Raw genomic sequence first — 14,728 nt, forward strand, 5'->3', positions numbered from 1 at the left:
TTTTCAGTTATGGTACTTTTGAAGCTGTACACAAATATTACACTTGTTAGGTTGAAAGAAAAAAATGTACCAGTGGCACTTTTTTCAATCCTAAAATTCTGTGTGCATTTATGTGTTTAAAATGTTGAATTATGAAATAAAGGAAACAGTCGGTGCAAAAGAATCCAAACAAGTAGTTTATCTCATACCTTAAATTTCCTAATTATGGCATCTTTTCATTTTGTTATTGTAAAGCATTTGGAACCATGTAACTGAAGACTCTAAGTACTAGATAAGTAGAGCTCATTCTCAGAAACTGAACTCTAGGATACAACTAAAAGTATTTATTTTTGCAAGTTATTACACTTTCAACTTCCTGTTTTATTTAGGCAGCTCATCATGACCATTTCAGGTAACAATGCAGAAGTTAAAAAACCCAACTTCCTCTTTATAAAGTGACAAAAACTTCAGCAGTTAGTTATGAGAATGGTTGATCTTACTAGCTTTTACAGAAACATTTGCAAGGACATCTCAGGCCATCACCACCAAATTCACCTCTGGGCTCACTGTTTTCAGAAAGTGTAACAAAGATAAAAAGCAGTATTAAAATATATTTGGCATCATGACACACGTGTGCTACAAAAAATAAAATCAAATGCAGTTGAGATCTTAGTTAAAAAAAGAAAAAAATGAAAACTATACAGCACCCTCAAGGAAGAATCAATATAGAAACTAAGGCTGAAAATATCTTTTTTGTAATAGTGCCTTGGTTGTGAAAGTTTTGTACAAGCATCTTGCTTAAAGGTAACTTTTTGTTTATGAATGCTAATGTATTCATATCAACAAGTCTTTTCGAAAAATACTTTTTCAGTTCATGAATTCAGTTAAAAGGCATCAGAAGCCTTGAGAAAAAGAGGTCAAATATAACGTTGAAGGAAAATGGAAGTAATCTTTCAAGTCAAAGCCCTTTATTTTTATCTACTGATCCACAACAGAGAAATACATATCAGTTCATCTCTAGGAATAAAAAATCTAACAAAATTTCAGTAATCTCAGTCATATGGATTTATTACATGAGATTTTTTAAAATATCAGCTATTCTTAATTATCTACTCTAATGAAGACAATGCAGTTAATCTAAAACCTGTTTACTGAATATAAAATTCATCAACATTTTTTGGGCAGATTTACCTTACTAATTATGATTTGCTTGCTATGTCATTATTAAAATTAGCAAAAGAAGTATGCTGGGAGATAAGAGAAAACTGGTCACAGATCTGCTGCTATAAAATTAAGGCTATTTTTTTAATGTTACTAATTTCAACACTGTCAATATCCAGAGACATCTTAATTTACACTTTGAAGTATGTATTTCTCCTCTAAGTTCAATTAAAAAGGCATTCTAAAAAAAAAAGGGGCATTCTAATCCTGTGTCAAAAACAAAAACCCAACACTGGTAAACTTCAAAGTTTATCATCTTAAATTCCTAGTGAAATTTTGCTTAAGTGGACCATCAGTTGGGCTAACAAATGCTTTGCTATCCCATGATTTTCATTATAATTTAACTTCATCTTAATTATAACTTTTTGCCTTTAGAATAAACACTTTATTATATTAATAGTTTTCTCTCTAGCATAAGTTCACATACAGTATAAAATGCCCTTGCCCCGCTAAATCTTATACATTTACGAGAATCAATTTCCAAGTAAGAGAAAATCTAATTCTGAAGTGTTGTTCAATGGCTTGTGAATGTTCAGCGCTTTCTTCAGCATTTCAAGATGGCATGGCTTATATGATATACCAAGTTATTCCATACAGAGGACTCTTGGATCATAAACAGTCCAAGAAAACCCAAATACATTAACAGAGAATTCAGAGGTGTACATTTTGTAAGAGTCACTGTGGGAAACAAGACATAATTCCTTGTCCTACTATGAATCATGTTGTGAAGTCATTGTAATGTTCTCAAGTTCTAAAATCTTTAACCTATTTACTGAAAAGCCTGACAAACTTATAAAAATTTGCAGTTGTCAGGAAAAAAATTATTCCACCTAAGGTGGAATATTCTCTTGTACTTAAGACACTTTTAAAGAAATAAGCATACAAATTACACACTGACAAGTTCAACTATAATCAGAGACATCACAGTGGAGCACCAAAGAAGGCAGGAAGCTTTGTCCAGACTTGCATATGTTAACATTAAGTTTATGTGCGACAGAAAACCTTTCTGGAGTTAAAAAAGAAAGAATTCGTTGGCTAATCTTAAGAAAAAAAATGGAAAACTGTTTTTCAAAAATTATTGTTGAAAGGCTGTAAGACCTAAGGGACAGAGTCACCGAGGGGGCCGTATACAAACAGTCGAAGGAGTGTTACAGAGAAAAGCGTGTTCAGATTCTGAAGCCAATCTCCCTGAGGCTCACACATTTATTATCGCGAGTTCGTTTAGCCGGTAGTATGTGGGAAAAGAGGTGTAGGAGGATAGGCGGCCAAGACATTAGAGACCTCTCCCTGTCGAGGAGTCGTGACACCAAAATCACTTCCTGAGGAAGGAGGAGCAAAAGGGAAGTTAAGAGGCCACCCTGACCAGGAAGTGACTCGCCCTAAAGTAGCCCCAATCATATCTAAAAATGGGGGGATGGGGTGAGCCCCAACAGCTAAAGGCGGTAAAATAATTGCTTCTTGATTCGTCACGACATCATCATCGCCCCCTTTCTCAAATACAAAATGGGTCCACAGTCACAATTCAATAACGGAAGGTCTCTTCTTTCGCAGGAAGACCACTGGGTAGTGCCTCAGGCCCAAGAGTAAAAGAGAGTTGAGGAATGGGGAACTGGGGCCACCGTGAGGCAGAGGAAAGCCCCTCAAGAGGGCAGCGGAGCGTCCCGACTGCGGAGACCGTATGCCGGCACAGGCCGAGAAGCTTCCTTCTCCTGGGGGCACTGCCGGGGTTCCCACCGCAGTCAGGTCGGGCCTCCCTTCCCTGTCCCGGGAAGAGGCAAGAGAGAGAGGCGAACCCCTTACCTTCTCCTCATCCGACACCCGATCCTCGAAGTCGGCCATCTTGGGCTGCTCTGGCCCAGCCCGGCCCCGGCGCGAGGGAGGCCGGGAAGAAAGCCGAATGATGGAATCATAGTGAGGGCCGTCGGAAGGACCCGCCCGGAAACGCCGACCGCGAGAGCGCCATGTCAGTTACGGGCGGGGGTGATGGCCCCGGGTCTCGGCGCCCAAGGAAGTAGGCTAACTTTAAATCTAATATCTTTCTCACTGAGTTACATTCATTTCCCCACTCATTTTTGGGACATTGGGAGCGTGTTTCGACTGGTATTGGCGCCCGGGCTCCAGCCATTTCCCTATTCATCTATGGGACGTTGGGAGAGTTTTTCGACTGGTATTGGCGCCCGAGCTCCAGCCGACCAAACTGCTGTCGCTACTCCTGTAGATTTTCCCAGTACCAGTGCTCTCCATGACAGCCGAGCCCAAAGGCCGTAGTGCTGGTCGGACTCTGGAACGGTTGGTGGCTTTTTAATCCTAGGAATGGGGTGGAAGGCGACCCTCACTCGTCTGGAGGCTAAAACACTTCACTCCGGGGTCACAGTTCAGTTCCTCCAGAACAGGTGCCGCCATCTGCCCTTTCCCTCCTTCGGAAGGAATAGGTAGCTCAGTCCTGGGGCACTCCTCCACTTTCCAGATCTCCGTCCCCGTTCCCTGGGGCTATCAGTTTTCACGGAGGCCAACTTTAAGTCTGCCACTATCCCAGGATTCCCGACTCCCGCTTTCTAGCCTTTCTCCCCTCCCAACTCCCGGCGCCAGCGGGAGCGGCAAGATGGCGGACAGTGACGGCTTAGGTGAAGCAGCGACTGCTGCGGCGTCTCCTTCTGCCCCTGCTCCCGGCCTAAGCCCGCCGCTGGGCTGGAGGGAGCGGCTGCGGGCTGGTCTGGCGGGCATTGGGGCCTCACTGTGGTTCGTGGCGGGTCTGGGGCTGCTTTACGCTCTGAGGGTCCCGCTGAGGCTGTGTGAGAATTTGGCAGCGGGTGAGAGGCCCAGAGCTCCCCGGGGACGGGCGGCGGTGCGGGGTAGGGGGCAGTTAGGGGTGCCTGGGGCAAAGGCCAAAGGGCAGAGATTTCCTTATCACTGGAGGGCCTCGGAGAATGAGTTAGTTTAAGCGACCGAGTGGATTCTTTTTCTCTGAGGCCGCAGCTGATTGTCAAACTTGAGCTGCAGCCGCCGGCTCCTCCCCGAACTCTTAAGATCCGCCCTCTCTCGTGTGCCCTCTTGCGCCCTAAGAGAAACCACCTGACAAGCTGTAAGCTTCAGGTGATAGGGCCGATGAGAGCAATTTCAGAACTGGATGCAGAATTTATACACACCCTTTGAGTCTCCCGCCACTCAGCTGAGAGAACCCACACTGAAACAACAAAACATCTAAGAGAAAACACCACGATCTTTGCCAACTATTCTCATGTTTTAAAATAGCTTTGTCAAGAAACGGTTTCCTATATTTTTGTCCGTTCTCTGTTTTAGGCTTTATCTTGAGTCATACAATAGAACAGTACAGGAAGTAAAGAGAAAGAGAGCCACAAACAGTAGTGGGTACTTTCCTTAGTTCGTTCTTTCAACATTCGTAGAGAGCTTGCTGTGTAGTGTGGGCTGAAGACCCAAAGACATCTACGAGGTGACGATCCCTTAGATTCTGCAAATATTCTTTAGCTGTAGCGGGGTCAGAGTGGATGGAAGCCAGGGCCTCTTGCTATTTCATTACAAATCGGCAACCTCAGATTAAAATGGAAGTATTTCTGTTGGGTGACGATTTTGACTGTCAGTGCTGTGTTATTTTTCTGTAGAAAGAGAAGGCAAGTGTTCCGTTTTCTATTCTGTGAGATAACATGAAAGACTGAGATAATGTTCTGAAATACTTTGGGCTTTTTAAGAACTGAGTACGTAAATCCAGATACTACTAACACACTAAAACAAGCTAGATGAATTGACCTTCTTATACTGTTTGAAAAAGCTAATTTGGTGTTTCTGTTACAGGTTAATGAAGTGCTTACTAGTGGTTGTACGCTCAGTGAAATGTTACTCATTGAGTTTATCTTTTTTTTACATATATAAACTATGCCATTCAGATGAGAGTCAATGACTTTACAGATTTTTATTTCTTTCTAAAACCCAAACTAGTTATGAGACTGTTATTTGAAGTGAAGAGTCTTATCCAGGTTTTCAGGGAATCAAATATAGAAAGCACTTAGTTTGCTGTTCTCTTTGGGCTATTTTGCCTCTCTAGGTGACCTGTCAAATACATACACTATTTCCTTCCTTCTAACTTGAAACACTGGTTTGGATCTCACCAAAATAATTAGGAAATAGTTTTAATCGGCCTTGGTAATATATGTGAAGGAACTGCAAAAGTTCTTGTCTAAATTATGATGTTCTTGGTTTTATTCTCAACAGCAAGCTGAATGATCTCCTTACATGTGTGAAGGCATTTTTAAGATATGATACAATGAGAATGCAAAGTAACTTTTTAAAAAATTACAACTTTCTCAAATGAATCTCATACTAGATATTAATCTACTTATGTTCCTTCACTCATAAAGACACCTACATATTTGTAACTTCAGTACTTTTAAAATTTGATTTGTTTTTTCTTTTTGGCAGTGACGGTATTTTTAAATTCATTGACACCCAAATTCTATGTGGCACTTACAGGGACGTCTTCTTTGATATCAGGACTAATATTTGTAAGTAGTTTCCATTTCCTTCATGCTTTGGTGTTTATCTAAAAATCAAATCTCTTTGAATTATTATAATAATTATAAATACTTATAGATTAGCATTCTTAAAATGTGAAAAAGCATTTTAAAAAACACTGCAACTTCCTCGCTACTTTTAGAGATTGGTAGTATCATTTGCCTATAATAGAGTGTATGTCGTGGGGAGTGTAGTGGGAGGTGAGTTCCCCAACTAAGTGCTCGTAAGCTTGGCTTAGTAACAAAAATGAGTAAAATGGGCAGAGTGTAAAAAATAACATTTTTATTTACTTTGAAGACTGGATAATCTGGACAGTACATGTTCCTTCTAGAAAAGGCTATGTTCCTTCTAGAGAAGGCTAAAGATAATTGTTGCCATGTAGATTTGCAGACCAGTATTACTAGAACTTCCAATTTTTTCAAATGATTTCAAGAAAACCTGGATATAAAGTTTTTATCTTAAGTCTTCCAGTACTTTAATGCTGGCAACATTGAGCAGACTAAAAATTTATGTGTCTTGAATTGGGCTTATAGTCTACCTGCCGTTTACCTCTCTAGAGTGTTTAAGAGTAGAGTAGACTAACCATCACTTTAGTTGTGTGACTTTGAGCAAATGAATTAACTTTTCTAAAGCTCCAATTTCCTCATCTGTACACTAGGGATTATAACAGTATCACCTTGGTAATTCCCTGGTGGTCCATTGGTTTAGGGCTCCCTGGTTTGACTGCTGAAGGCCCTGTTGGATCCCTGGTCCAGAACCTTAAGATCCCATGAGCTGCCTGACTTGGCAAAAAAAAGAAAAAATAGTATCAGTTTCATAGTTATGAGGATTAACTGAGATAATGTGTGTGAAAACTTGCAACAACATAGTAGCACTTGTTGAATTTTGGCCATGTTATTCTAAGAAGTTACACAAAAAAGAAACCTGTTTAATTCAGTTTTCTCTTGCTTTATTTAACCATGCTATCATTTTTAATTTAAAAAGATTTTTTAAAAGTTTGTAATCTTTATTAACATCCCTAGGAGCCAGTGTTTCCTAGTATAAACTTTGGAAAAAATACTGCTAAAGATAAAAATCTTAGGAAGTATTATAGCATGCATGGCGAATGAAATTTTTCTGAATTTTTTTCTCATCTCTAGGTGGTGCTCTGTAACTATAGTAGAAATGTAAAAATAATAACATTTGTATTGGAGTTGTGTTTTTTTTTTCCTATAGAGACACTTGACCATTTTGTTAAAGAGAAATGCCAGATGAAAAAGACTTTTCTCTCGACTTAAAAAAAATTGTTGAGGAATTCTGGATGAGAACTCTGTTTTTATTTTTATTTTTTAAATTTTTTATTGAAAACTCTGTTTTTAAAAGCCTAAAAATTTATTGATTTATAAATCCTTTTCATAGTTTAGCATATTTTTCCATAGAATAGACTGCAAGGAGATCTAACCAGTCTATCCTAAAGGAAATCAGTCCTGAATATTTATTGGAAGGACTGATGTTGAAGCTGAAACTCCAATACTTTGGCCACCTGATGCGAAGAACTGACTCATTTGAAAAGATCCTGATGCTGGGAAAGATTGAAGGCGGGAGGAGAAGGGGATGACAGAGGATGAAATGGTTGGATGACATCACTGACTCAATGGACATGAGTTTGAGTAAACTCTGGGAGTTGGTGATGGACAGGGTGGCCTGGCATGCTGCAGTCCATGGGGTCGAAAAGAGTTGGACACGACTGAGTGACTGAACTGAATTGATAAAAATCTAAATAAAGGAGATAAACTATCTTTAAACAGCTAATATAGTGGAAAAAGCATTGCTCTTGCAACCAGCAGATGAAGTTTTGAGTCTTGACTCTGCCATTTGGGCAAGTAACATGAATTGAGTCCTAATTTTCTTGTTTATAAGGAGGGGAGAAAACTTACACACACACACACACACATACACACACATATAATATTGATTCATAACATATAATATGTAAAACAGTTTTTAAAATTTGTTGCTTTTTTCAAATCAGTTTTAAATTTATAAAAATTAGGAATTCAAGTAACATTTTAAAGATTGAACTGTGTCATTACCCTTGAACTATTGATGAGTTTTTATTAGTAGAGTTTATCTATAATTTCTTTTACCACCTGAAATGAGGAAGCTCGTTGTGCTGTGTTATTTCTACCTGAAGAGGTTGTGTGCTTGGGAGCTTGAAGAATAGCAGCAAAGCCAGTTGTTTAGTTATTATGAGTACAAAGTTTATTTTGAAAGGAAAAAAAGAGCCTATGGGAGTACATAAAATAGTTTTTCATTCTGTGGAATCAGGAAAAATTCCTTTCGGATATGTCGTTTAAGCTCACACCCAGAGAAGCCAGCAAAGGGAGCTGAAAAGGCCAGAGTATCCAAATATGAAACACTCTGCTAATTCAGCACAGAGAGCGGCTTTTGATTTCCTCTTACAACAGTGATAAACCGTGGAAACAGAAAGAAAGGAATATCCTGATTTTTGAATGGTTCAATATGGGAATCAACCTGACTCTTAACCTACATTAACAGTACTGCCAAATACTGGATTAGTACTTTATTGTTCAGAAGAACTTCTAATTCTTGTCAACCATATTTGCTCAATAGGGCATTGAGGCTCTGAGAATTTAAGTGACTTACACAAAACACACAGGTAAAGTATGGCTGAATTGGGAGTCAGTGTGGGCATTCTAACCCTAGTGTAGTGGTTAAGCACATCATACTAGTTGTTTGAAAATTATTTTTCTTTTAATTGCACTACAGATAGACTAAAATGACATTGTAACGTACATATTATTTATAGCTTAAATACTTATTGTTTTTTAAATGCTTTATTTACAGACATATTTCTTCTAGTGTTGCCTAAGCTTGTCTGAATTTTATGACAAAGCTATAAAAAGGCATTTACCTCGGCTTGATATGTGTTATCAGGGAATCTTGTGTTTGGCTTGTTTTTTGGAAGGAAAGTACATTTAGAAGACTGAATTAAACAGGAACATCTTGAGAGAATGTTTTGATTTGAACTCATATCTGCTGATCAGTTCTGTTTTAAATGAAAGATGTTTTCTCTTTGTCACAGATATTTGAATGGTGGTACTTTCATAAGCATGGTACATCTTTTATTGAGCAAGTTTCTGTAAGCCATTTGCGACCATTGATGGGAGGAACAGAAAGCAGCATTTCAGAGCCAGGTTCTTCTTCCAACAACAGAGAAAGCGAAACCAGCAGGCAGAATTTGTCAGGTGAAATGAAATGTTTTCAGAGCTGTATAGTTAAGATTGTGTTTGACTGTGGCAGATAGAAAACATTTAACAATAGAAGTTTGTCTTTCCTTTAAATACAGATTTAATGGCTGATGTGGAGAGCAATGATCGTCAGAGACCTAGACTCCTTCTATTTTTTTTTTTTTTGACTCCTTCTGTTTTATTAGCCTGCCATCTCCTGTGCAGTTTTTCCTTGTGTTCCAAGACAGTTGCTCTGGGTGCAGCCATCATGCCCACATTCTAGTCAGCTGGAAGGAGAATAGGCCAGGAGAAAGACACTTTCCCCACAGCAGTCAAGGATACTTCGCAGAAGCGTTACATACTATTTTGACTTACTTTCTATTGGTCAGATCTTTATCAAATGGTTAGAACTAGCTGTAAGGGAGGTTAGAAATTGTAATCATTTTCTCAATGTACATGTGCCTAGGTGAAAAGGGGATCTTATTACTGATAAAGGAGAGAACAGAGACAATTAGCCATCTCTGCCAAGAGAGCAAAGTTAGGAAAAATATTTTTTCTTGTCAGTATATTTACAAAGACATCAAAATCTGTTGTCAATGTATGAATATTCTGTTGTCATACTTAAATTGTAGGCCATTCTTCTATATGTATCTGGTAATTATACAATTAGGAAAGTAAAATCTTTGAAGCCAAATAGAAATGACATTTTTGGATTATTGTTCCTTTCATTTGGTACGAAAATCTCATGGACAGAGGAGCCTGGTAGGCTACAGTCCATGGGGTCTCAGAGAGTTGGACAGGACTGAGTGGCTTCACTTTCACTTTCATTTGGTGTAGGTTATAATCATACAATAATAATACAAATGAGTTAATTCTGTAGAATGCCATAATGTCTCATTTGTTCAGTAAACTAAACTTGAAATTTATATTAGTTTAGTAGAAGAATACTACCTGAGTGAAATTGATGGCACTTTTATGTGTGGTCAGGGAAGTTCTCTGAGAAAGAACCATTTAAACTGAGCCATAAAGCTTGAGTGGGAGTTGACCAGGATTAGTAGGGATGGGGTTGACAGCCATTCAGGAAGTACGGGAAGGAATAATGGTAATTTTCTTTCCTCTTCTCCTTTCTCCCCTTTCATAAAATAATTATAGAACTCTTAAGAATAAGGCATATTGGATGTGAGGGCGATCTGGCTGCAACATCTGTCACCCCATTGATCATCAGGGTTGATTCGGCTTATCTGGCTGGCTAGGCAGGTGTCCCCTTTCTTCCTAACCACTCCATGTGCATCCCTTCCAAAGCTGCGTGCTTGGTGGAGGAGTATGACCATCCCCAAGAGAGAAGGACCAGTCAGTCTTCGGTCAAGGGTATACGAGTAGCTGCGCTCCCCTGCTAGAACCTCCAAACAAGCTCTCAAGAATAAGTCATGTTAAAATGAATATGACATAGATCTGTCATCAGGAAGCTCACAGTCCAGTTGTAAATAATTATAACAATAATGCATTATATAGTCTTACACCCTATTGTGAGATTGAGTCAAAGTTCTTTGGTTCCACTTTCTCTCCCTAGGTATCTGCATCTTATTCTATAATATTGTCATCCATAGACTTATATATTGGGAGAGCCAATTTTAAATTTCTGCCCTCAAGCTTTTATGTTCTAGACCCACAATTCTAACTCTGCTAGAAATCTTCACCTTTGATGGCCCTCAGCAATCCTAAGCTTACAGTCCAAAGTGAAGCTGCTAATTATCTTCTTTCAATAGATACTCTCCATAATCCTAAAATTTATTAGTTTCCATAAGAGAAATCTTTGAGTTGTTTTAGATAATATCTCTTTTATTTCCCCTTCCTTCTCTAGACTAGTGACCCTCATTGTTTTCCCCTCAAAAATTACCTGGACTCTGCTCTGCCTTCTTTTAGTTCAGCATTCATTGCCCCATATCTGGGCCTTAGATATCTCTTTCCTGGATTATTGCTGTGCATCCTAACTAGTTTCCTTGCCTATGATACTTCTCCTTTTAGCACATTTTCTCCCTTTACTTTAAGAAAGTGGTTCTCAAACTTTTTAGATCCAGGAATCTTTATACTCTTCAAAATTATTGAGTACCTCACAGAGCTTTTGTTTAAATATTGATTATATGCCCAGTATTTATCATATTAGAAATTGAAACAAATTTAAACAATATTTATCAATTGTTTTAAAAATAACAGAAACCCATTGCATGTTAACATATTTCTATGAACTGAACTGTATCTCTCCTCCACCTCAAATTCATGTGTTGAAGCTCTAACCTCTAATATAACTATGCCCAATCTATGGTGTTTAGTTATGGCAGCCTGAGCTAAGACACATATCATGAAAAATAATTATATTTCCCCAAATAGGAAATTTTAATCAGAAGACTGTCATTGCTTTACATTCATTTAAATCTCTTTATTATCTAGCTTAATAAAGAAAAATAGCTTATTCTCATATCTGCTTCTGGCATTGCCTGTTGTGAAATGTTGTTCTGGTTGACATCTGTGAAGAAAATCTGTTCTCACAGAGATGTGTAGTTGGAAAAGGAAAGAATAGCTTAATAACCTTTTCAGAAAGTTGTGGATATTCTTTTTTAATACAACAGCAAAATTTACTGAGAGATACTTTTTTTTTTAGATACTTCCTTAAAGTTTAGTTGCAGTATGAAATCTGACGCTATACCAATTAACTCTTCATGTTCTGTTACATTAAAATCCCTTGGTGTCCCATTTTGAATGGGTCTTTCATTGTTCATTTAGAAAATACTCATTCACTGAGGTAGGCATGTCTTCCAAATATTGATACATTGTTAGTTTTTTAAAATGAGATTTATTAATATCACCACTAATTTCACAGAAAAGCCTGTAAGTATTGGGAAATTGTCAAGTTCATGGTAACTAATATAAGGTTTTAAAAATTCTAATTGTACTTGAAAGTTCAAATTCTGTCATCAGCAGCGAGTACTGTTTTTTTTCTTCCTTGAATTTGACAGACCTACTTTGTTCACCATTGAGAAAAATGTCTGCCAGATATTTATCTGAATAATTATAAATTTGTCTTTTGGTGATTCTTTCAGATAAAAGTGATACTCCATGGGAAAAAAAAGTTCAGCTCAAAAAACAATTGCTTATATTGAAGACAACTTTCATATTTGGTTGCCTGTTTACTAGATTAGGGGTGAGGAATCCAATGACTACTAGTTTAAAATACCCGCAGTTTTACAAACCATTGATTTTGTACCATCAGCCCAACTTTGCAGGACTGGCACTAGTGTGAGGCAGTCAGATGCTTGGGGCACAAAATTTAAGGATGCCCTCACTCTCAGGGTGTCTCAGACGGTAAAGCATCTACCTACAGTGCGGGAGACCTGGGTTCAATCCCTTGGTTGGGAAGATTGAGAAGAGTCGGACGTGACTGAGCGACTTTACTCACTCAAAAAGTTAAAAAGGCAAATAATGCCTTCTCATTTATTATGGAATGTGTTGTTACTTTGCAGTTCCATGAATGGTAGTTTGACAACTACTGATCTAAACAAAGACCTGATATTTGTCATCTTTCTATTTATAAACATTTGATGGCTTCTTACGAAGAATAATATCTAAGCTCTTTATGTAGTATATAAGCTCCTTCATCAGTTTCCCCCAGTCTGTTCTGTAGCCTCATTTACAGCTCTCCTCACCTTCTTAGGTGTTAGTTACTCAGTCATCTCCAACTCTTTGCAACCTGTGGACTATAGCCTGCCAGGCTTCTCTGTCCATGAAATTCTCCAGGCAAGACTACCGAAGTGGGTTGGCTTTCCATTCTCCAGGGGATCTTCCCAACCCAGGGACTGAACTCAGGTCTCCCACATCGCAGGCAGGTTCTTTACCATCTGAGCCATCAGGGAAGCCCTCTCACCTTCTACCGTGCACTTTAATCTTCCACCATGTACTCTAATTGAACTATGCTTGTGGTTTTTTAATACTACTTCTGTTTAGAATGTTCTTCATCTGGCAACCTTCTACTCATTTTTTACAGTGGTTCAAGTTTAAAGGATTCAAGTTTAAAGCCTGGTGCACTGCAGTCCATGAGGTTGCAAGGAGTCTGACATGACTTAGTGACTAAGTTCAGTTCAGTCGCTCAGTCATATCCAACTCTTTGTGACCCCATGGACTGCAGCACGCCAGGCTTCCCTGTCCATCACCAACTCCTGAAGCTTGCTCAAACTCATGTCCATCGAATGACTAAACAACAAAAACAATGTTTAAATGTCACCTCCTTTCTAAAGTCTCCCCTTATTTCTCCAGAGCAAACTTAATCACTTCCTTTTTATTCTTAGAACAAAACATCTCTCTACCATGGCACTTTTCACACAGTTTGGGTGATAGTTTACATAACTGATTCTCAAGCCACATGTAATTCATTTAAACAAGTTAGTTCAGATTCTTTGGTAAGTTCTAGAAATACAAAAATGAGCAAAGTTTTGAAAGCTGGTATTTTAAAGGGAGAAACTGAAAACCAAACAGATAGTCACTTTGTAATATGGTAAGTGCTGTACTTCAATTGTGGACGAAAGGCTACAGAGGCAGAAATAAGGGAATAACTAGATTTGATTATATGCTGTGTGACAGCAGGGATGATCCATGCCTTATTCATCTTTGTGTTATACATGGCCAGCATTGTGCTTAGCATGTTGGCTGAATTAGTGTTTAACTACATTAAACTGTCTTAATTCCCCCTTTTTTCTCTTTGCTTTTTTTTAGAATGTAAAGTGTGGAGAAATCCTCTAAATCTTTTCAGAGGAGCAGAATATAGAAGGTATTACATTTTGCTTTCAGTATAATTATGACATTGGTTTTAGAGTAAAAGTATTATGGAAACATTATTTTTACAGATATATCATATCTCTTCTAGTTGGAGTTACGGATATATAATAAGGTAAAATGGTTAGCCCAGAGTTTAATTTTCTGCGTCTTGAATATGTTTACTTTTATCATGAGAAACATTGCTTCAAGCCATGTTTGTGATATATAATAAGTGTACATTTGCTCCTTGGTTTATGACAGAAAGCCTTTTCAAAGAATTCATGAGGTTAAAAAAAATTATAAATGTCAGTATATTCCTGTGCATATGTGCTCAATTTAAAGTTTGACAGTTATTTGACAGTTTACTAGACGATATCAATCTGAATGTGAATATAAATTTCATTTGTGCAATAGTACAGGGTATGCTATTTTTATATTGCATTTTATATTACCATTTCCTAGCTACACTACTGTGTCCATTGCTCTTTTGGTTCTTACTCTAAATGAGAAAACTGTTGAAACTTATGAAAAAAGATAACTTTATTTGTTTGGAAAGGGGCTTGTGTTTTACCTGGGGATAGCATGGGGTATGTTACTTAATTCACTGAACAAGAAATAGTTTATGTCTACTGTTTGTGGACATTGTACAAAATGACAGGGATACAAAATGATTAAGCAATAATCCTTGTGCATAAGTACTTGATAGTGTAGGACAGTCACATCCTGGGAAGTCAAAGCTAGCCTTTTCTGATAGATGCAATTGCCCTATATTAAGGGATTCTGCAAGAAACAGGTCCTTGAACTTCTCACTGTTTATTAAAAAGCTTTTAGGCTGTTATTCTTGTTATCTTATAGTATATATTTCATGAAAATCTTAAGAGAAATTTCTTATCTTAGTATAAGAAACTCTTTTTTTATAATTTTACTTATTTATTTTTGGCTGTGCTGGGTCTTTGTTGCTGCGT

At 38.0% G+C, this 14,728-nt stretch overlaps 2 protein-coding genes across 14 annotated transcripts in view; one reads left to right on the plus strand and one right to left on the minus strand.

The window, feature by feature from the left end:
- Nucleotides 1–3,083, minus strand: part of CAPZA1 (capping actin protein of muscle Z-line subunit alpha 1) — a 44,090-nt gene extending 41,007 nt beyond the window's left edge. The window contains exon 1 of the mRNA XM_020871524.2: nt 3,001–3,083. Coding sequence (XP_020727183.1) covers nt 3,001–3,039 — 39 coding nt within the window. The 5' untranslated portion in view covers nt 3,040–3,083. The remainder of the gene's footprint in view (nt 1–3,000) is intronic.
- A 4-nt stretch (nt 3,084–3,087) lies between these two features.
- The window catches only part of ST7L (suppression of tumorigenicity 7 like), a 141,236-nt gene continuing 129,595 nt past the window's right edge, over nt 3,088–14,728 (plus strand). For 6 of the 13 annotated variants that reach the window (XM_020871512.2, XM_070463893.1, XM_020871515.2 and 3 more), the window contains exons 1-4: nt 3,788–4,010; nt 5,635–5,717; nt 8,813–8,975; nt 13,722–13,776. In XM_020871512.2, coding sequence (XP_020727171.1) covers nt 3,803–4,010; nt 5,635–5,717; nt 8,813–8,975; nt 13,722–13,776 — 509 coding nt within the window. In that variant the 5' untranslated portion in view covers nt 3,788–3,802. The other 7 variants (XM_070463900.1, XM_070463897.1, XM_070463894.1 and 4 more) reach the window with 7 other exon arrangements.

Source organism: Odocoileus virginianus, unplaced genomic scaffold, assembly GCF_023699985.2.
Source record: "Odocoileus virginianus isolate 20LAN1187 ecotype Illinois unplaced genomic scaffold, Ovbor_1.2 Unplaced_Contig_8, whole genome shotgun sequence".
NCBI classification, from domain to species: domain Eukaryota; kingdom Metazoa; phylum Chordata; class Mammalia; order Artiodactyla; family Cervidae; genus Odocoileus; species Odocoileus virginianus.